This window comes from Balaenoptera borealis (assembly GCF_965194805.1).
Source record: "Balaenoptera borealis genome assembly, chromosome: 15".
Classification (NCBI taxonomy): domain Eukaryota; kingdom Metazoa; phylum Chordata; class Mammalia; order Artiodactyla; family Balaenopteridae; genus Balaenoptera; species Balaenoptera borealis.
Window position 1 is genome coordinate 60,610,574 of NC_138871.1, and position 24,062 is coordinate 60,634,635.

The 24,062-nt window shown below is 42.4% G+C and overlaps 1 protein-coding gene across 1 annotated transcript in view; it reads right to left on the bottom strand.

Annotated features, from left to right (window-relative positions):
- GALM (galactose mutarotase) overlaps positions 1-11,532 on the bottom strand; it is a 52,619-nt gene extending 41,087 nt beyond the window's left edge. The window contains exons 1-2 of the mRNA XM_082356094.1: positions 11,126-11,532; positions 3,535-3,689 (exon numbers count right to left, since the gene is read on the bottom strand). Of these exons, the coding sequence (XP_082212220.1) occupies positions 3,535-3,689; positions 11,126-11,315 (345 nt within the window). The 5' untranslated portion in view covers positions 11,316-11,532. The remainder of the gene's footprint in view (positions 1-3,534; positions 3,690-11,125) is intronic.
- Between the last annotated feature and the right edge of the window lie 12,530 nt (positions 11,533-24,062).

Sequence of the window (24,062 nt, forward strand, 5' to 3'; positions counted from 1 at the left end):
CTACAAGGATATATTGTACAGCATGGGGAATATAACCAATATTTTATAATAAATTTAAATGGAATATAATCTTCAAAAATTGTGAATCACTATGTTGTACACCTGAAATGTATATGTAATCTTATATGCCTTATTGAGTGCCCATTATGAGCCTAGGCTCTTTGCTAGAACCTTCGCAGACACTATCTGTTTCAGGGCTGACGTAAAGTAGGTGCCATTATCCTCATTTAAAGATGAGAGAATGGAGGCTCAGAAAGGATAAACTGCTTGTCCCAGGCCACACTGCTAATAAAATGGTGGATTTGAATCAAGTAGTCTAATCCTGAGCCTGCTTCCTTATTCTACACCATCAGAGGACAAGGTAGCCAGAGACCTCCCCAGTCCCTTTGGGGAGCTCTGGGGTCACTAGGAAAGGGGCCCTTTGCAGACATGAGACCTCCATTTGTTGGGTGCTCGCCAGCCAGCCACTGACCTGGTGCTTTACATAAACCATTTTATAAGGTCAGGATTTAGTTGAACCAACTGAAATTACCATCTTTATAGGTCAAAACAGTTGAGCACTGGCAATTTCACATGGCTCCAACTAATATTATTACCCCCATTTTGTAGATGAGCAAACTGAGTTCAGGGGAGTTAACTTGCCCACTTCCACCTCCCACATTCCAGGGGATGGAGTAGAACCCTTTCATAATTCATGCAATTGTTTGAAGGGGAGAAATATCTTGTTTAAAGTCATACATGTAATTAGTGACAGAGCTAGGATTCAAACTTAGCTTGACAGTCTACACTATTGCACATCTTACTTTCAGTCAATGTTTTGTTCCAATCTTCGTTTCCAACAGCAGAGTTGAGGCCAAACACTGTCATTGCAAATAGAGCTGGAAGATAATAACTTCTGTGGGTCACAGGAATGGCCCACGAGCCCAGGCTCTGCCCACCCACTCCTGGCATGGCCTGGATCTCTCTCACTGACACTGCATTTACCAGGAAGAGGAGCTCAGTGGGAACGGAGGTCTCTGCCTTCACCTACAGTGAAAGCAGCTGGTATTTGAAACAAATTCGCTGACCTTAGTAAAAAATTAATTTCACACCCTAATTATCTCCCGGAAATGTTGCCTGGTATATGTGTGATTAAAAAAAGAAAAAGGAATCCCCAAACGGAAAATTTTAGGAATAAAATATTTGAAATAAAATCGTCTTAACTTGCTACCTAGTTTTTTTCCTTTAGAGAAAGGACACAATGGAAAGATTTTTGTGTAAAGCAATATTATCAGATTAAGCGGAAAGTATAATTCCTATTCACGGGAGGATTTCCCTGACCCTATGGTTTCCAAATTTCCTGAAAATTTCCGCATTTGTATCTCTAGGCCTACTTACACCATTTCTAATCCTGTCAGGTTATTCAAATTTCATCTTTAAAAAAATGTGTTGGTATAAATAGAAAAACACATACCTGCAAACCAACAATTATTCAGTAATTGTTGAAACCAAATTGTTTAGGGCAACTTAAAACAAAGTCCATGTGATACTACTCATGTTGCTACATGAAAACCTAGTGGCCTAAAACTTTCAATGGCTCCAAGATTACATGCCAAGTCTTTCCCCACCCCTCTGTGGGCTGTTGCACAGCCACTCTCCAATATCCACTTATTAAATGACCTATCTTTTCTTCAAGAACAGTTCAAATCCAATCTCCCTAGTTGCCATTAATTTGTCCATACCCAGTTCCTGTAGCACACCGCTGGCATCTGTATTATGGGGCTTGTTGCCTGCAACAGTTATGGAAGAGTCCCTCACTATACTGGAGTCTCAGGAATCCCCATCTCCCTGGTTCACAGAAGGGGCTCAGTTAACACATTGCATAGAAGGACATTAATGCTATCCTTCTGCGTTTGTTCATACAGGGCACGCCCCATTACGCAACCCCACAGAAAATTCCATGTGGAACAGGTGAGCAGAACAAGCTAGAACAAGGCGCTGAGGCTCCCCTGAAGATCCCTGGCCAGACAGAGCTGGGCCTAACTTCCTCTGGTTGGGGTTTGCCCATGGCCCTGGCATATTCCAGAGACCCTCTGCCCTAATACTGCCAGGACAGAGGATACCCTCTGCCTTCATGTCTCCCTGGCGTGAGGAGTTCCACCATGGAGGAAAGGGGAAGTGATGGGGCAGTCTGGCTCTGAACCACAGACAGGAAGCTGGTAGGACAGGGGAAACAGAGAGTGACCAACTTCCTTCAACAGCATGGGTGGCGGTAAGAGGTAGAAAAGAAACAACTGGGATTCTTAACTGCCATACGTGTTCCTGTCTTCTCTGGCTTTTCTCTAGGAAGTAACCTGGGTGGTATAATTTAAAGGAAAGCTAACTACCAAAATTACCTCTCTGAAATTAGACTAGTAACAGAATCACCGGGGTTCACCTGCAGGCTCCCACGCAGCTAGGAAACAGGAGGGCAGGCATTCCTACCTCAGGGAGAAGCTGTTTGATCAATTTGTTTTCCTAACCTGGTTTTCCAGGGATTCGCTTAGGGAATGGGAGTTTTAACGTGGAAAGGGGGAACCGGGGAGGATCGAGGTCATTTTGAGGCGTGAGGCACTTCTTTGGAAGGGCAGCCTGGATGTGGCACCACAATGCGTAGGGAGGGGGCTCACAGACAGAAACACGGGGTGTGTTGGGTTGGGGGCACCCACAGCAGCGTGGCGGACACCAGTAGTTGTAGTATAGGAATGAGGGCTTTGGGTCAGGCAGCCCAACTTAGGAGTTGTGTGGCCTTTCAGGGCCTCAGATTTCTCATTTGGCGACAGTACAGGGTTCTAGTGAGGGTGGGAGATGATATGTGCAAATGCCTTGTGCAAGAAGTGGTGGGTATTATCTTTTTTTTTTTTTTTTTTATAAATAGTTGAACTTTTTTATTTATCTATTTATTTATTTATTTATGGCTGTGTTGGGTCTTCGTTTCTGTGCAAGGGCTTTCTCTAATTGCGGCAAGTGGGGGCCACTCTTCATCGCGGTGCGCGGGCCTCCCACTATCACGGCCTCTCTTGTTGCGGAGCACAGGCTCCAGACGCGCAGGCTCAGTAATTGTGGCTCACGGGCCTAGTTGCTCCGCGGCATGTGGGATCTTCCCAGACCAGGGCTCGAACCCGTGTCCCCTGCATTGGCAGGCAGACTCTCAACCACTGCGCCACCAGGGAAGCCCGTGGGTATTATCTTTAATCCACTTTTCTGTTGTGCCTAAGGTCAACCAGCCCTGATGCCAACACTGTGAGAAAGATGCTCCCTGTCTTTCCTAAAGGCTGTCGTCCTTTCACTCGGGGCTCTCCTGCCTATTAGAGTCAGATGGGCTAGGGAAGGGTGGCTCCTGGACACAGCAGGCACATCTGCTCCCCCAAACCGTGGGAGCAGCCTCTTTCCTGCATCACCTTACCATGCATTTGCTCTAGGGCCTAGGGTTGTGCCTGCCAAATAGAAGGTATGCTTGAAGGTACTCAGTGAAGTGTGCCAGGTGAGGACTCTTGTCCGATGCCCCCAACTCACCTTATCAAACCCTCTGACTCCTCCATGCAGGCTGTTGGGCCCGTTGTTAATGGCCAGCTGATACTCCTTCCCGTCCAACGTGAATGTTCCTTTGGCAATTCGATTGGCCACCCTGCCAACCACTGCTCCAAAGTAGGGCTGCTTTTGGAGGTACCCTGCAAGGATATGGGATGATGGTGTTTTTTAAAACTTTAAACGAAAGACAAGGCTCACACCACTGCCCACCACTTCCTTCTGAGGGCAGCTGCAACTTGGGCATATCTGCGTCCACAGGGAAGCGAGGAAAAATGGTGTTCTTTACACATGACCTTTTCCCTTTCCAAAAGCAATTCATGTTCTTTCCAAACATTTTAAAAGAGCTTTCTAAAGCACAAAGAAGAAACTTAAATCATCCTGATCTCATCACTAGAGAGAACTGTTAGTATTCTTATGTATATCTATGTATGTATACCTTTCCATCTTTTAGTATATGTGTGCATATGCTTTTCTTCTTATAAAACTGAAGTCTTCATATACATGTTGCTCTGTAATTTGCTTCTAGGCCAACTTTCTTAACTAAAAATTATATTTTTGTGTAGTATTGAAAAGAAACTATCTTATGATTCTTTTTTTTAAAAAATCATACAATTAGTACATGAAAATTTCCTTTAATGAGCATTAAATACCCAACTATATAGAGTAGCCTTGCTGGAGGAAACACAGGACACCTGTTAAATCTGAATTTCAGATAAACAGTGAATAACTTTTTAGTGTAAGTATGTCCATATTATTAGAATACATGGGACATTCACATAAAACATATTTATGGTTTATCTCAAACTCAAATTTAGGTGGGTGTCCTACATTTTTATTTGTTAAATCTGGCAAGCTTAATAAAGAGTAAAACATGAAAACCATCCTTCACTTCTCAACTCCTCTCCTTCCCACTGATAATCACTGCTAACAGTCTGGGATATACACTTCCAATTGCTTGTTTTTGTTTTTTAAATTAAGTACATATAAGCACAAACAAATACACGAACACACACATATTCTACATAAAGAGACAAACTACACATATTGTTCTGCAACTTTTCATTTATCAAATGTCTTCAGATCATTCCATGTGACTCCATATCCATCTACCATATCCCTTTTGATGGGGATACGGCATGCTGATGAGCATAAACTGTTGTTGGGCTTTTCTGGGTGGGGGCGGGGAGGGGCGGGGCCATAAAGAGTGGTGTAGCCAGTGTCCTTGTACTTACAGCGTTATGCATGGGCATATTACAGTAACTTCCTTGTCTTTAAGTTCCTCTCTGCTATAATCTTTTAGTTTAGATCATCATGGCAGAGATTAAGGTTTGGAGGTAGTTCATTTTTTTGTATTATCGCTAAGATTACTTTCTGCTCCATTTTTCACTCAGTTGTCCTTGGAACTCCATCCCCCCTTCATGTGGTACTCTGTATCCATCACACCTACTGTGGGTCAGAAGAGTATGTGATTCAAGTGCATGAACTCTTTTTACTATGGCTGGAGGGGCTCTCAGGATATGGGCCCTGAACCTACTGGGCCAGTTATAGGTCACACGTTCCCATTACTCAACTGGTTGGGCATAAGTGAAACATTAATCACTCTCTTCCAGGTCTTCCCTGGTTCACTTCCTTGCCAATCTGCAGGTCCTCAGGGTCCTGCGCATAGGCTCTCACAAGAGCTAACAGTTATTGACCGCTTCCTAAGTCTCAGCCACTTTCTAAGTGCTCTACATTTAAATCATTTCATCCTCAGAATACTGCTATAAGGTAGGCAGTATTATTACTCTCGTTTTACTGGCATGGAAATTGAGGACAGAAGGTTAAGTAACTTGGCCCAAAACACACAGCTAGTTAGTGGCAGAATCAGGGTTTGAACCCAGGCAGTCTGGCTCCTTAGTACATGTTCTTAAGCATCACATTATTTGGAGAGCACATGGCCTTCTGGTTAATTGACCTTACCACCATCTCTCAGCACAGGCAAGGCTGAGTCTCCACCAGCTTCCACCTCTCTCCCCACCTTCCTCTCTGAAGCTGTAGCTTTAAAACCCCTTACATTGAGTAACAAAAAGGAGTCTCTAGGACTTCCCTGGTGGTCCAGTGGTTAGAACTCTGCGCTTTTCCTGCTGAGGGCGCGTGTTCCATCCCTGGTCAGGGAACTAAGATCCCACAAGCCGCGCAGCATGGCCAAAAAAATAAATAAATAAAAATAAATAATAATAGGTCTCAATGTTGTTTTCATTTGCATTTCCCTGATGACATATAATTTCATTTGCTAATCGGGAGCTCAAACATGTGAAGAAAAGCAGAATTTTTGTTCAAACATTGTTTGGCTATATCTCTTTTTGACTCCTACATTGATTCATTCAACAAGGGTACACCAAGCCCCTACTCTCTGCCAGCCACATGCTTGGCATCAGAGACAAGGACGAATTCAACAGCAAGGTTGCTGCCTCATGGGCTTGCAAGAATTCCCTAAGAAGGGACCGCTTTCTGGCAACAATTAATAAGCCCATGGAGGTAAGAAGCCCTTGGTTTAGATGAAGAGTTTTTAAGGATTAAACCATAAGGACAGCAGAAACCACTGCTCTCAACTGTCTCTGAGAAACTCTTCAGAACACATGGATTTTATACTCTTTTCACATGTTACTAAGCTTTTAAATCAAATCAGAATTACAGAACGTGACAGTCCCCAAATTCTGATTAGGACTAAAAAGCTTGCTTTTGAAATGCAGAAAATACTGTTTTCCATGAAAAAGGGCAAAGTTTCTAGGTCAAGCCATGAATGCTGATTCAGTCAAGTCAGTTGCTGATGTAGGATAAAGGGTAGAGAAAAAGTTTGTCCCTTTTTCTGGGCAAGGGACTGGCCAGAATATATTAATAAATGCTTAACCACGGGGTATGGCCCTGTCCACTCCTCAAATATCCCAAGGATCCCAGCTATGACACCCACCTCAGACAGCCCAAACTTTAGCACGAGTACCCCATATCTCAAATAAAATCACTCAGCATTCTCAGTCAAAAACTCCACACCTGAGTGACTTTCTTTCGGCTTTCTAAGGAAAATAAACACTAGTTTAATTGGCAAGCACTTTAAGCATCCCAAATATTTTATATATTTTTAGATGGCTGCTGGTTGTCCCAGAGGAATCTCCGTGCCATTTTGTGCACAGTTAACAAAGTGAAATAAAAAAGTTCAAGGAGTAAGAGGGAAGATATTTGGGGGCAAAGGAAGGAGAGGAGATTAAAACGATTAATTGTTCACTATAGTCAGACATGATCACAGCCAACAGCATTTTAATCCATTTGGTTCAAGTGAGGAAACAGATCTAGAGAGGTTAAATAACTTGCCCAAGGTCACACAGCTTTAAGGGACAAAGCAGAGATTTTAAACTAGGAATCCTCAAAGCTACTACAAGGACACTCTTGGGCATCTGTAATATTAAATTGCAACCTCTAAACTGGTCTCTTTTCCTCCCACTCCCTCTTATAAACTCAGGTTTTCTAAAAGCACTAAGTTTATTTTTTTCTAAGCTTTCCATAATGGCTCTCTTGGCAGTAATAGCTGGGTGTTGGTGGCGACTGGGCGGAAGATGAAGGGGAAGGAATCGCATTGATTGCATGGGTAGGTTATTTACACCTCTGGCTTATAAGCAAATATCTTCATCACAGGTTTTGAAAGAAGTCATAATGACTGCAGGTGGGACATGCAGATGAAAAACATTAAAAAATATTTTCAATACAAAAAATGGCAGAAAAAATACTTCACAGGAGGCATTACTGATTTTTCTAGCCCATAACTAAAAGATCCCATGATTTACCTCTTTAGAATTCTACAGAAGAAAGATCTCATTTTCCTAGGGAGAATTTGAACTATTCTGACCTCCAGTCATGGCCATCAGCCAAGTAGTTTATAAAATCTATCTGGGAAATTAGAGGTAGTTCACATCTAACCTGGCAATTACAAAAGGACCATGTCTCATGGAATTATCCATGCTTAGCTCTTCACCTTGGCTCAAAACATTTTTGGAACATGGTAATGTGAAGATAACCCCTTACTCACTCTGTCACATCTTATTGCTTTAAATTATTTGCCTCAGTTTGTTTATATAATACTTACATACTCAGACGTTCTAAAAGACTGTACAGTGAAAATCTAGCCTCCTTCCTATCCCTGTACCCCAGCTACCCAGAGTCCCTTCTTAAAGACATCCTCTGTCGCCAGTTTCTTAACATGGGTTTTAATACACTAGAATTGATCAAAATAGTAGCAGACTGCCATTTCACACAATTCTGATTGAGGCAGTTATACTTCCTGTAATGACATGTATGAAGTTCAACCTCGAAGATGGCTGAACATATCAGAAAGCCTTACTTCATATTCTAAATGCTTCTTTATCTTTTGAAAATAGCTTGCTCCCCTTTTTAAATAAAAAATTAAATTATCTAAATTCTAGCATAGGATTGAAAATGTCTATCTTTATCTAGCACCTAGAATACTTTACTTTTTTTTTTTGGCCACGCCACGTGGCTTGCCGGATCTTAATTCCACGACCAGGGATGGAACCTGTGCTCCCTGCAGTGGAAGCTTGGAGTCCTAACCACTGGACCACCAGGGAATTCCCAGCACCTAGAATACTTTAGATGCTTTGATTCGACCTGGCATTTTGTGGTGCCTGTGACACATCCTGATAAGAGAATGCTATTTAACTTTCTCAAGAGATGTTAATAACATGGGGAACAATACAGTCAATACAAGCTAGATCATTGTAATCTGAGGGGGGGTCTATTTTTTTTCTCCCTTTTAAGAACATTTGGGGATAATACTTTCTTCTACCTAGACTCCCACAAGATTCATAGACTCACAGAGACGATTGTATTATTGCCCTCACAAAATAGGCACTTCTATGCCTGCTAAGAAACTGGTGCTTCCCAGGTGCCACATCATCGTGGCACATGTTTCATATGAATTCCACAAAGATGCCTTGTGCTTTAAGGGCCATGTGACTCTTATATGAGAACTAAAATTAGTAAGAAGTGAGTGTGTGTATGAGTGGGAGGAGGGTAGGGGGAGGGTAGTTACCTCCTGAATGGTGATAAAGCAGAGATGGAAATGGGGTGATAAAAGCAGATGCTCATTGCTTATCAACTCCAGTGCTTTACTGGCTCAGAAATTCTAGGTCATCTATCCAATTCTCCTTGGACTCCACTGGGCAATTTTGCACCAGTCAAGTTATCTCTTTGTGATTCTGGTTCAGCCTAGCAAATGGTTATGCTACTAACAGAGAGAGGTGACTCAGCAAAAGTGATTCTAAAGAATCCTCTTTTGTCATTTGTCAACTCTCTTGCTTTCTGACTCTGAAGACAGAAGATAGGAACACCACCCCCAGAAGTAGAAGGGGACGTGGAGAGCAAGGGGAAGTGGAGCTGATTTTCCCCAGCCCCTGCACCTTCCTACCAGTGAGTCTCCTATAATAGACTCGCTGAAATCACCAAAGAAATTCTGCTGAAGGTTACCTACCTCCTTCTCCAAGCCAAGCTGTGGAGGCTCCAAAGGAGCTAAAGACAACCAACCAGAGGGCAAGGAATAGGATCCTCAGAAATATTTTTATAATACATTTTGCTAAGGAAATGAGGAGCCAATTTTATCCTCCTAAGGGAAAACCAATACTCTCAGTTTTCTTGACCTCCAACCATGAGCTATGTTACATATCTAAAGAACCAAACAGACAGAAAAACAGACACCTAAAGGAAAATCTCAAGCCTCCTCTTAACAGATTTTGTCCATGCCCCTACCACTGAGCAGAGAGGATTAATTCTCAATCAGTTGCCCTTTGCTAACTTTATTTCGACCTCATTTTCTGTCTAGCTACTCGCGTGTGCCAAGAGATAGCAAGCACTATGTACATTATCTTTTGCCCCAATCAAACTGCAGTGTGAGTTATTTATTTATGCAATTATTTGGCTAAGGTCTATCTCCACATCTACACTGCAAGCTGCATGAGGATGGGGACCTGTCTCATTGAATGAGACAGTTGGATCAACAGTGTTTGATCAGCTCAATATTAAAGAAACAAACAACCCAATTCAAAAATGGGCAGAAGACCTAAATAGACATTTCTCCAAAGAAGATATACAGATGGCCAAGAAGCACATGAAAAGATGCTCAACATCACTAATTATTAGAGAAATGCAAATCAAAACTACAATGAGGTATCACGTCACACCAGTTAGAATGGGCATCATCAGAAAATCTACAAACAACAAATGCTGGAGAGGGTGTGGAGAAAAGGGAACCCTCTTGCACTGTTGGTGGGAATGTAAATTGATACAGCCACTATGGAGAACAATATGGAGGTTCCTTAAAAAACTAAAAATAGAATTACCATATGACCCAGCAATCCCACTACTGGGCATATACTCAGAGAAAACCGTAATTCAAAAAGACACATGCACCCCAATGTTCATTGCAGCACTATTTACAATAGCCAGGTCATGGAAGCAACCTAAATGTCCATCAACAGACGAATGGATAAAGCAGATGTGGTACATATATACAATGGAATATTACTCAGCCATAAAAAGGAACGAAATTGAGTCATTTGTTGAGATGTGGATGGATCTAGAGACTGTCATACAGAGTGAAGTAAGTCAGAAAGAGAAAAACAAATATCGTATATTAACGCATGTATGTGGAACCTAGAAAAATGGTACAGATGAACTGGTTTGCAGGGCAGAAGTTGAGACGCAGATGTAGAGAACAAACATATGGACACCAAGGGGGGAAAACCGCGGTGGGGTGGGGATGGTGGTGTGCTGAATTGGGCGATTGGGATTGACATGTATACACTGATGTGTATAAAATTGATGACTGATTAAAAAACAAAACAAAACAAAACAAACAAAAATCAGTGTTTGAATGCAGGAATTAATACATGTTCTTAATTGTCTACGGATTCCCACAGAACAAAGTCCACCCTAGCTATAAGGAGACTCGTTTCTCGACAGTAAGTTGGTCTTCCGCATTCTTTCAGCACATAGTTATTGATCAGCCAGGAGGTGATCACAGACCAAAGCGGATAAGCTTCTGCACCCACTAAGCTTACCTTATGGAGCATTTCTGAAACAACCAGACCTCAAAGAGAATCTGATCAAGGAGAAAGTAGAAGACGCACGTCTTTGATCATTTTCCTTCTTCAGAAAGGGCAGGAGGAAGAGCAGGGGGCCACACCCCCTCTCAGTGCAGAGGCCTGCACTTTCCTCTCCCGCCCTTAACAAAGATCCGGCAGTTCAAAGATCGCTCCAGTGTTGCTGGAGTTTTATCTTACCCTCAACTGACTTTTTAATTAAGACAAAGCCTGAATGTATAAACAGAGGCCAAGTCCTACGGCAGTTTCTATTCATTTTGTCTATTTCCAAACACTGGATCGCAACACAGTGAGTTAGCCGGATCCAAGTACTCCTGATGGTCACAAGCTCCGTACCTCCCCTGCATCCCTGCATCGCGAGCAAGCTGTGTGGGGCAGTGTGCCAGGTGGAACTGGGGCCCGTCCGCAGCCCGGGGCGGAATTCAACCCACCTTCCAACTCAGCAAAGCCGAGCACCAAGTCTGAGGCTCTGCCCTGCCTGTCTTTAACCTCCAGGGCCGTGATGGTGCAGCCCCAGGAGATGATGTCTACTCTCAGCTGGTCTGACTGCAGCTGGAACTTCTCCACCGTCCCTGCCCCCAAGGGCAGGTCTCCAAAAACGGCTCTGGTCACCGAAACCATGGGGAAAGCCAGGGGTGTGCAGCTCCTCCAGGTCCTTCGAACTCCCGCCGCCAAACCTGGAGCGGCAGAAGTTTACTGGAGAAGGGGCGGGACATGGCTCAGACTCCTCCCTTTTCTTGCCTGGATTTAGGGAGTTCCTAAATCCGCTCCTGCAAAAAACATCCTCTGGGAGCTTTCTAAATCATTCTTTTGCCTGAGGGTGGCACGCAGGCAAAGTTTCCAGCCAGGCTGGCAATTTCCAGCTAGTTCCTTTCCTTTACTAACGCTGACTGCATTGCATGTTGGGAATGGTAGTCTTTGGAAGGTGAAATTGCATGTTGGGGCCTGTAGTCTTTCTAAACCCAAATCCTGAATCTGCAGGGCTCTACTGCCTTCTCTGACACGAGGTTCTCAACATGCAATGATCTGTTCATTAATGGTGGCTAACTTTCAGATAAAACGCTGAAAAATGAAGAGATCAGAATTAGGAATAGTGAGGGAAGGAGATGTTGGGGGCAAATTTTGGTTTTTAAGTTAACTCTTTGATCCAGACCAGAAAGAAGTACGGAGGTAATTTAGAGAAGGGGTAAATAATTGCAGGTTTCTCTGCACACTGACTGAAGATCCATTCTGTTTGTCCCACGCAAACAACTCTGAACATGTTTCTGCTGGAGCCACAGCCAACAGCCTGGGCAGGGTCACGTGTAGATGGATTAGGGCCTAGTTTATATGGAGGCAATCTCTGACTTTCTTTTCTTCAGGGAACCGGGAAAGGACCTTGGGTATATACCCCTTCTTGTTCCTGAAATCCAAAGTTCCTTTAAGAAAGGATTAAGGATAAATATTTATTAAGGTCCGCATTAATGTCATATACTGTACTTTTATTATCTACTTTCCATAAGCAGAAAAAGGCTTCAAGTGGGACTTCCCTGGCAGTCCAGTGGCTAAGACTCTGTGCTTCCAGTGCAGGGGATGTGGGTTTGATCCCTGGTCAGGGAACTAAGATCCTGCATGCTGTGGGGCGTGGCCAAAAAGAAAAAAAAAAAGGCTTTAAGTATGCACTGCTAGAAGAGAAAAGACACAGAGGTCATAAATAATAGTTATGCTTTGATGTGCCTCACAATTATCTACAGAGATTTTTAAAAATGCATATCCCCAGGCCCATACCTGGAATTACGGATTTTGTGAGTCTAGGGTGAAACTCAGGAATCTGCTTTTTTCACAGGTTCCTCAGGTTATTCTTATGCAGTTTATCTGGGACCAGACCTTGAGAAATATTGCTCCAGGTTTTGATGGCTAATCTCAGATTTTTTTTTCCCTCTGATGGCAGAGGACTAAGATAGAGCTACCAAAAGCCTTAATAGGATTGTCAGATAAAATACAGGGGCCTGGGCTATTTCTTTGCTAAATCTGTCCAGACAGTACTGGGCCTAGGAAGGGGGAGGATTCTGGAAGCCAGATGACATGTTTTATTTGACCACCTGTATACTCAACTCATCTTTGCTTGACACTGCTTTTTATTTGGTTCCTAGATATTTCATAGGGGATCCAACTAGACTGTGGTGAAAGCCAAAATGCATCTATGACTAGGAAATTAGGAGAATTGGGATCCCATTCCTGGAATCAGATGCTAATAAAACATAACAGTCTCTCAGCCCTGTCTGTGTAGTTTGAAGGAATACTTAACATTCTTGCCACAAAGCCTCAATTCTCATTCATGAATCGGGGGAATTCTGATAGCAAAGGAGAAAGAGAGCTTGCAGCAAGCTTCAGTGAAGCATAACATGTAATAACAAAAAGACCCAAACAAGTCAAATTATAGACTGCACTGTACTCATACAATAACGGATAGGCACTTTTGGTGCTGCTTCATCAGAAATTCCCATAAACTCTGCCACCCTCATCAGCCCACTTAACATTTATGTGTATGCTGATTCAGACACAAGCCCTTTCTGCAATGCTGTATTAGCAAGGATGTCTTAGAATCTCTTCTGTGAGCAGGAAGACCGAATTTTCTTTTCTCAGCCACCAGTTCTCAATGTTCTGCCAAGCTCATGTTGTCACAGAAATAAATAAATGCATCTGGATGGCCAAAGCCAAGTGTCACCAGTGGGTGTCTTGTAGCTTGGCTTGTTGGAAAATGAAACATACCATGATGTCTCTCTAAGAGCTACACTTCTTGATTTCATTTTCCTTTAGCTTTGAAGGGTTTAACATATTGTTCCAAATAGGACTACTTTGTGCTAAGTCAGATGTCAGGCACAAATCTTGATTTTTCTTACCAAAATATCTTATTTTCTTAATCTCACAGTGATAATTTAAAGGAATATCTGTGCACTTAAAAAGGAGAAGAAGAAGAAGAAGAGGAAGAAGAAGAAGGAGGAGGAGGAGAAGAAGCTGAAATCTAAGGAAATATTCTCCATCCCAAATGTTGGATTGGGTTAAAAGCAAGGTAGTGATCTTGAGAATGATGAGAATGAAGCATTGTCAAATTTTAGGGGGTATTTACTTTTATTTGGGGGATAGGGGCTGAGGGTGAGGTTATGAGGCAAAGGGAGTGGGAACTGTGACATTTAAGTCAAAGAGGAGTTACTTAAAGTGGATACCTTTTCTTTCAGCCAGAGAGTGAGGTATCAGGGTGGACAGGTCAAGAATAAGGTCTGTTTTTCTTCTCAGCTGGAGGTTAGTCCCCAAAGCTGAATGCTAGGAGAGTCAGGAATGAGGAATCAAGGCCCTTGCTCCCTGGGCCCCGCCTCCTCTTTCTACATAGAAACTGCAGGTGGGCTGTTCCTAGGACCCATTAGACCCTAAGCCCATAAAGATGTCTCCAAAACCTTAAGCTATTGACAGGCTGCTATGCAGAGGGAACTCTCTGAGATATAATAATAGTAAACTCTCTGAGCTATAATAATAAAACCAACTCACAATACCTCACAGTTTGTCAATAAAGAGACCTAGAATAGATTCTCTTCAGTCAGGTTGATACATTACCACCCCTCTGTTTCCTTTCTCCTTGCTCAGAACTCCAATAATGTTTACTGTCAGTTCTCTTCATCAGGTGCTCAGTATGCACTGTCTTAGATCATCCCTTATCTTTCCGTGAATACATTTTGTTGTTGTTATTGTTTATTCAACTATTGGCTCCCTGACTCAATTTTTTGACTTATATACTTTTTATTGTTATAACCCAAACAACACTATATTTGGCTTCAGATGAAAACTACTTGTATCTGGAAGCCAGGCATACTTGGGAGAATGCAGTCAAGTTCATGAGAGGTAGGATTCTTCACAGTTCAATTCATCTCCATTTCATCAACAATTTTGAAGGAGCTGCTGGGGAAGGTATTATGGGGACAGGTGAGAAGTTGCTGAGGAAGATAGATTAAATTTTGCTGTATGACATGTTCATTTATCAAATAGTCAATAAGTATATGCCAGGCACTGTGCTAAGTGCTGGTTGTACACTGGTAGGTAAAACATGATCTTTGCCTTCAAGATGTTTACAGTCTAAAGTGATATAATGTTCATCTCTATCCTCCATAAAAACTTCAGTAAAATCTTCAAAATTCAATTCATAGTCAATGCTAGATGAAACAAAGTACTGGGACTGGCCTCAAGATAGCTATAATTTCAGGCTTGCCCAAAGATGATCAGCCATATTGGGAATATCTTAGAATTCTCTAGCACCAAGCACAGTGACAGACAATTTTAGATGCTCAATAAATAATTATTCAACGAATACATCATACATTTATATATACAATTTTCTAGTGGAGAATTGGTTCTGGTGCCAGAAAACCCAGGTTCATGAGGCAACAGAACTTACTGTCTGGGCAATTTGTTCAACCACTTTGGACCTCAGTTTCCTCATCTATGAAATGGGAATAATATCACATGATTGACCCATCCAATTGTTAATTGATCACTAGTAAATATTAAGTACTAAAAATTTACTGAGCACCGTGATAAGCACCCCAATGAGTCAGACACTGTTACCTTATACAGAAACTGAGACTTAGAGAGATTAAGTAACTTGTTCAAGATCACATGGTTAGTAAGTCAGGAAACCAAGATTTGATCCTGGGCTGCTTGACTACAGAGATAGGAGCATTTAACCACTTCCTTATATGCTGCCTAGAATTGTGGTCAACTGAGAACATGGATTCCAAAGCACTAACTGAATTCTAAAACATCACACTAATGTAAAATATTCATCTTCTAATTTTACGGTAATTGCAAGTTTTAAAACATCAGTTTCTGGAATTAGGTCACGCTGGGTTCAAGAGGGCATTGTATTCACTTACTGTAGGTAAAGAAGGGCCCAAGGAGAAGAACTAGTCCTTGGTACCCAAAGACTCTGGAAACAAGGCACTCGTCACCTCTGGACCTATTATATATTCATTTTTTATTTGTTATTATGTCTCCTGCCAAGAAAATGAAGCTCCAAGAGAGCTGGAAATTTCACTGCTGCATCCCAGTACCTAGAACAGATTAGTAGATCACTAAAAAAATATTTGTTGAATGAATGTTTGACTGCTAGAAAGGATGTGAAGCATCTCTTTTACAAAGCTGGTGAAAGTCTCAAGTGATAAAACTCTGGAGGACAACTTGTCAATATCTAGTAGAGTCGAAGTGCATATAACTCAGCAATTGTCCATAACCAAGCAATTATATTCCTTGGAATATACCCTAGATGATCTTTTGAATATAGGCATAAGAATATTTACGGCAGTAGTACACATAAGAATGAAAATTTGGTTAAAAAAAAAAAAAGAATGAAAATTTGGAAACAACCTAAGGTCCATCAACTGAAAAATGAGTAAAATTATTGTGGTAGGGGACTTCACTGGTGGTCCAGTGGTTAAGAATCAGTCTTGCAATGCAGCGGACGCTGGTTCTATCCCTGGTCAGGGAACTAAGATCCCACATGCCCCAGGGCAACTAAGCCCTCGCTCGCCCGCAACAACTGAGCCCACGTGCTCTGGAGCCTGTGAGCCACAACTAGAGAGAAGCCCACGCACCACAACTGAGAGCCCGCACGCTGCAACAAAAGACCCGAGCTTCAACTAAGACCTGACGCAGCCAAAATAAATAAATAAATAAATAAATAAATAAATAAATAAATAAATAAATATTAAAAAAAAATATTGTGGTAGATCTATGTAATGGAATATAACATAACAGGAGAACGAATGCACTAGGGCTCCACAGGACCTCAAGCATGAATTTCATAATTATGATGTTAAGGGAGAAATAAATCAGTGGCAGAAGGATGCAGATATATCATTTATATCAAATACAAAAATTTGTAAAACAAACTAGATCTCCCAGAATTTGAGCCATTAGTCCAGGGTCATTTAGCTTGGTAAGTTGTACAGCTAGGATCTGAACCCAGAGCACTTTCCACTATGTCAAAATGCTTCTGGTAAACACTGAGAGGCAGATATGGATTAGACCTTCATAGAGCTCTGGAAACCTTATTGATTGATCTTTTCTTAGCTTGAGTCAGTTGTTGTGGCAAGCGACTGGCCTGGAGGGTAGGTCTTTTCTTCTCCTCATTCTTTGATATGAATAATAGATGTTTAAGCAAAATTATGTAAAGCAGCTTTAGAACAAGTCCCTCATCCATTACCTCTGGCTTGATTGTAGCACCTATTTATATAAATTCTGGAGCCACAGCTAGCCTGAGCACATTCTTTCCTTTCATACAGACTAGATAGCAACTTCTAGGTATCTTTTGTGACAGCAATACTTTCAAGAGTCAAAACTCTTTTATTTCTGGAAGGTATAAACCACCTCAAGCCTGGCTTAGGCAAAAAAGGGAATTTATTGGCTAAAGATAGCGAAAAGTCTAGAGATGTTCAGGCATGTTCAGGCATGGCTGGATCTGGGTTAAAACTATGTCAGCAGGACTAGGTATTCCTCTTCCTCTTGGTTCTGTTTCCACTGTATTGGCCCTGTTTTCAGGACTGCTTTTTCTATATATGATTTCTAGCATCCCCAGGCTTATATTATCCTATGATGGCAATCTTAAAATAAATCAAACTTCACATTCCCAATAATATCAATAAAAGTCCCAGTACTGAATCTCACTTGGTCATGTGCTCTTCTGAACCAATTACCTGCTGCTTGGTAGGGTGGAGTCAGGCTGACCCAACAATATGGACTAGGAAAGTCCGGGGGTGGGAGGCGGAAGGTAATTCCCCAAGGAAAAATCTGAATGCTATTCCCAAAGAGAAAATGGATGCTGTTCAGGCAAAAACAATGTGTGTCCACCAAAAAGAGTAATGTCATTAGAGTGTTAGAAGTTGGAAATAAAAAATAACTACACAGGGAGGAATGTAAATTGATACAGCCACTATGGAAAACTGTAGGGAGGTTCTTTAAAAAACTAAAAATAGGGCTTCCCTGGTGGCGCAGTGGTTCAGAATCTGCCTGCCAATGCAGGGTACATGGGTTCGAGCCCTGGTCTGGGAAGATCCCACATGCTGCAGAGCAACTAGGCCCGTGAGCCACAACTACTGAGCCTGCGCGTCTGGAGCCTGTGCTCCACAACAAGAGAGGCCGCGATAGAGAGAGGCCCACGCACCACGATGAAGAGTGGACCCCACTTGCCGGAACTAGAGAAAGCCCTCGCACAGAAACGAAGACCCAACACAGCCAAAAAATAAATTAATTAATTAATTAAAAAAAAAAACAAAAAAAAACTAAAAATAGAACTACCATATGACCCAGCAATCCCACTACTGGGCATATACCCAGAGAAAACCATAATTCAAAAAAAAGCACATGAACCCCAATGTTCATAGCAGCATTATTTACAATAGCCAGGACATGGAAGCAACCTAAATGTCCACTGACAGAGGAATGGATAAAGAAGATGTGGTACATATATACAATGGAATATTACTCAGCCATAAAAAGGAATGAAATTGGGTCATTTGCAGAGACGTGGATGGACTTGGAGAGTGTCATACAGAGTGAAGTAAGTCAGAAAGAGAAAAGCAAATATTGTATAATAACGCACATATGTGGAATCTAGAAAAATGGTATAGATGATCTTAGTTGCAAAGCAGAAATAGAGACGCAGACGTAGAGAACAAATGTATGGATACCAAGGGGGAAAGGGGTGGGGTGGGAGGAATTGGGAGACTGGGACTGACACATATACATTATTGATACTATGTCTAAAATGGACAACTGATGGGAGCATGCTGTATAGCACAGGGAACTCACCTAGTGCACTGCAGTAACCTAAATGGGAGGGAAGTCCAAAAGGGAGGGGATATCTGTTATGTGTATGGCTGATTCATTTTGTTGTGCAGTGGAGGCTAACACAACATTGTAAAGCAACCATACTCCAATAAAAATTAATTTAAAAAAATAACTACACAGGGAATTCTTGTAGAGAGTTCAAGCATTTAGAATATTTTGACACATCAGAATACCTGTGTCTCATGAAGAGCTTTCAACATTTTGTCAGTGCTTTCAGCAGCAGGTGTTGCCACATCCTCACATCTATTCTTGTTTTACTTTTGCCTTGGTCTCTTGACTAATGTGGTACTGACGCAAACTTGCTCGAACCTTTCTCAACATTTTCAATTACCCTTCGGTTTTTCAAAGGACAAGAGCCACCAACATTCTAGAAAGAATGTGAGCTTAGATCCAGCCTAGCCTAGTCTGAAGCACATTAATCTTTGCCTTGTCTGAAGACAAGGTGGATCAAGGAATTGCTCTCCAAGTTTATCTGAACTCCATCCCTCATAATATGGAAACATATCAAAAATCATGGGTGAATATAATTCTTGGCATAAAATAGCATTCAAAAACATTTTAAGGGACTTCCCTGGTGGTCCAGTGGTTAAGACTCCACCCTTCCACTGCAGGAGGCACAGGCCTGATCCCTGATAGGGGAATTAAGATGCCGCGCTGTGCGGACAAAAAAAAAATTTTTTTTTTAAAGACATCTTACTCAAATAAATGTGGAGAATTCGCTCTCATGATTTTGCCTGCCTGATTCAGTAAGCTTTGATTCAGTCCCTTCCATATCTGCTAACCATGGGAACCAGTCATAGTGTGATCTTAATTCCTTAATTCCTATATGCTATGTCACTTGTTCAAGAGGTCCCAACAATTTTATAATTTCCTGCTTTTGAATGGATCATATTTGGCTCAGCTTGAATGATACATTTCTGACAAGATGTAATAAGCAATTTTTTTTTTTTTTGCCAAATCAGAACTTCAAAAAATTACTCTTTGATTAGTTAGAATTATATTTGGCTGTCTGTAACAGACACCCAAAATAATAGTGGCTTAAAAGAGATACAAGTTGATTTCTTTCCTAAAAACAGTGCAGTGGTAGGTATGTGAAGTTCTGGGGTTTTACTTTACTTGCAAGCTAATAAATTACTGTTTCACAGATGCTGGCTGAAGATACAAGATTCCTAGGTCTGAGACAAAAGATTTTATTACTCACTGCTCCAAGCGTCATGGGCATCATGTTGGTGCTGGTTCCTCATGCCTTTCAAAACCCATGGAGGGGTACTTCCCTGGCGGTCCAGTGGTTAAGACTCCATGCTCCCAGTGCAGGGGGCATGGGTTCAATCCCTGGTCGGGGAACTAAGATCCCACATGCTGCATGGTGCGGCCAAAAAAAAAACCATGGAGGCAGCATGGAGGGACCAAGATGGACACTCTACATATAGTGGGTTTGCATTTCAACTGAAATCTACCACTTTTACAGTGGCTGGTAAGCAAGCCTGCTCTTTGTCTGGGAGAAGACGTTGCATTATCTCTTGAGCCTGTTGATTGCAAACTCAACTCTGAGAAATGGTTGGCTAAAAGCAGTCAAGGCCTTGCATTGCTGGCATACCCAAAAGGGATGTTCAGGGATGCTCAGGCTCACCACTGCTCGTTTCAACAGGTGGTCCAAGGTTGGGATGGCAGCTCTGCTCAGTATGGTCATCTGGGACCTAGGCTCCCTCTAACTTGTTGCTTCATCATCTGTAGGGTGTGGCCTAAAGTCCACTTGGCCAAGGAGACATGCCACCATGTCCACAATTAGAGGAACAGGGTGGAGGAGAGGAGACAGGGAGAGGAACTGTTGGAGAAAGGGCAGCCCCCCTCCCTTTAAGAACACATCCTGAAAGTTCTATACTTCACTTCTCTTCATCTCCCATTGGCCAGAGTGTATTCACATAATCATATCAAAGTTCAGGGTATGTTGGGAAATGTATAATCTTTATTCTAGGTATTCTATTAATGTAGTATAAAGGAGAAGACATTGGAGAATAAGTGGCACTCTGCCATATTTTTTACTAAAAGTTGGTGGTATTTAAATAAATACTTTCCAGGGACCTTAGAGGGTTGCTAATCACCACTTTGTTCCTCCCATTCTTTGTACATAATGAGAATCTGAGCCTGTGGCTTGGGTGGGTACTGGTCGCAGCCAGATATCTATGAGTACACACTTGGGATGGGACTATGGTATCAGATACTCTACAGGCACTGCCCAAAGTGAGAACACAGAGGAATCATATGACTTCCAAGGATCTGGAAAAAGACAGAGATTTTACTCCAGATGATGGTGTGTTTGTGAGTATGGTGCTAGAGACTCCAAGGATCAAAGCTGCAAGGTCTGGAAGAGCTCTACTTGGAGAAGTTTATTATGTCCAGAAGGTGGGTGGTGCAGCTTGGGAACCATTTTAAAGAGCCCAAGCCACACAGGATTTCCCCCCAACCCTCACATAAGTGGATCCTGTAAAAGACGTGGAGAACTCCAAGTCAGTCAGCCCAGGACAAGGGCTATTTCTGTCATGGAAGAGGAGACAGAACCACACTTGGAGGGAGGGATTTCCAAGAGTCAGTGTTGACCCAGTATAGTTACAATAAGGAATTTCCCAAGGCCACCTGACTGGGAGTTGCTTGGGGCACTATCCTAAGTAGTACCCAGCTGAGGTCCCTGGGATGACCTTGCAGCTGGCAGGTGTTCTCTACTAGTTAATGGTGGCTCTGGCCTTCTAGTCCCAGGGAAGCTTCTCCTTCATGGAAGACTTGAGCCTCTGCTCAAAGTAGAAGCATTGCCTCAGTCATATCCCTTGATTTTGTACCATCTCTTACCAAATTGCCTGTGTCTCTCTCCCTGCAGGTGGGTAAGACGATTATTGACCAGGTTAACCTTGTCCTGAACAGGGTTCTGGCAGAAGAAATCCTTGTCAAAAATTATCACATATTTAAAAAAAAAACAAAAAAAAACAACTAAGAGTGAGGCCCTGAGAATGGTTTCAGGTATATCAGCAGATATACCAAGATGTGTGGCATTGATTGCTGAAACTATGTGGCTTCTCTAGGAAGAGAGAGAGGACAGAGAAGGCAAGGAAGTGAGGGGATAGCATTTTAACAGCAAACGCTGGGGGCACAGGAGGCCTATCAGATGTGAGGCCAGGATAGGAAGGCTTATCAGAAAAGACTTTACCTGGACTCCTGGGGGCACATTCCAGTGGAAATGGCTGAGGGAGTTTATCGCAGCAACTTTGGGGCACTGATAAATAGCCAAGAGGAACAGGGGCAGAGAATCTCGCTAGAGCGAAGGGGCCTGGCAAACAGTAATGACCAGGCTCAGAAGGTTACGGGGCAGCTCAGGCAGGGTCCAGCCAGAGTCAAGGCGGTCAGCTAGTCCACAGATGATTGCAGTAAATGAGCTCGTACCCTACTGTAAAGCAGGCCTTTTGCTCCCTGGCGCGTTGCAGACTGTCTTCTGGGTGTGCTGTGGAATACAGGCAGCGTGTCAGAAGCCTACAGGCAAATTCTGCCCTCCTTTTGGGTAGGCTTGAACAGGGAAAATTTTAGCCCTACTTCTATTCCTCTTCAAAAGGCCAACACTGAATTCAGGTCAGAGAATTGCAGCGGAATTGGCTGTTTCTTCTGGGCTCAACCACATTCTATAAAGAAGTGTGGTTATACAAGGGCCAGGTGAAGTCAAGAGGAGACAATGTGACAGGCCCCTGTGTAGTGTTTTTTTTCTGACGCCACTTCTGATACGAAACGTGTGTTGTTTTTCCACAAAGCAACCAATTCTATGACACTAATTGAGTGCCCAACAATTCAATTCAATTCTGACACTATCTACCTAGAATTAGGGTAAGATCCCATGAGTTAAGGGGCTCAGTCCCACATGACTGCCCCTACTTTAGACCAGCTGCAAATGGGGTATGCACGCTACCCACTCTTCTGCCTGGCTAACTACAAATTTGGGAGTTCCCACGAGCTCCCCTCAGGTTTTTTTTTTTTTGAATTTTATTTATTTATTTTTTTATGCAGCAGGTTCTTATTAGTTATCTATTTCATACACATCAGTGTATACATGTCAATCCCAATCTCCCAATTCATCCCACCACCACCCCCCTGCCACTTTCCCTCCTTGGTGTCCATCCCCTCAGGTTTGAAAATATTCTAGAATGACTCATAAAACCCAGGAAAAACACTTTACTTACATCTACCAGTTCCTTATAAAAGATATAACTCAGGAACAAACAAATGGAAGAGATGTGACAGAGAAGAAAAAAAATTTCCCTTACCCTTCTAGGTTCTTCTGGTTGGTCTAAGAATTAAATTGACATGAGAAAGATTAACAGGAGAAAATCAAACAAAAATAACATGTATACATGGGAGAGACCAAGGAAAACTGAGTAACTCACCAAAATGGCCAGAACCCTCACCTTAAACACCGTCTTCAGTTAGAGACAAAAGAGGATGTTGGGGGTAGTGGTTTGGGACTCTAAAGGGGAGGAAGGCAATTAACACGAGGTGGAATAGCAAATGTTTGTTGGTATACAAATGTTTGCTGGGTCATGCAGAGACAATGGGACACAGAGTGGAATTTTAACAGACTTTGCTAGGTTCCTCCTTGCCAATCATACCTAGTTCATACTATAGTTATCTATGGTGATAGCTCCCTCCCTAGAACAGGGCCTCTACCTACATTCTTTAGGCAGTTAGGGAGAAGGTCAAAAGTTCTTCCTAAGTCTTTTGGGCCTTGACAGTTTTCAGTTCAGAATAATCTGCATGTCAAGAAATATTTTGGGGTGGCAAATTTTGCTCCCCTACAGATGCATAGGGCCAGTTATAGGGGATGGGAGCAGGGAGTGGGGATTGGCACAGAGCTTCCATGCTCTCTCCTGTCGTGCCATCTTCCCGGCACATGAATGTGTTCACCAACTTGGAAGCCCATGAACTTATTTTTTAGGTTTTTAATCAAGGGTTTATTAGCTAGGCATGATTAATTAAATTACTGGCCATTGGTGATTGAACTTAGTCTCCACCTCTCTCCTTCCCTGTGGAGGTCAGGGGCTGGGGCTGAAAGTCTAGCCCTTTCATCACTTGGTTGGTTTTTCTTGTGACCAGTCCCCATCCTGAAGCTATCTAGTGTGGGTCCCCCCACTTAACCCTCCTAAGGGTTATCTCATTAGCATAAGACACTCTTATCACTCAAGAGTCCAAGGATTTGGGAGCTTTGTGCCAGGAACTGGAGACAAAGACCAAATTTTTTTTATTATTACCACAGCCCTCAACTGGGTCCCACCACCCACTCTGTCTACCAGAATAACTAGGTCAAGGAGGAGAAGAGAGACACTTCCAGACAGGGCAGTGATTCTCATACTTTGGTGCACATTAGAATAATCTTGGAAACTTGTTTAAAATGTAGATTCTTGGGTCTGACTCTCAGTGACTCAGTGACAGTCACTGAGAGAGGAACCTGGGTATCTGTAT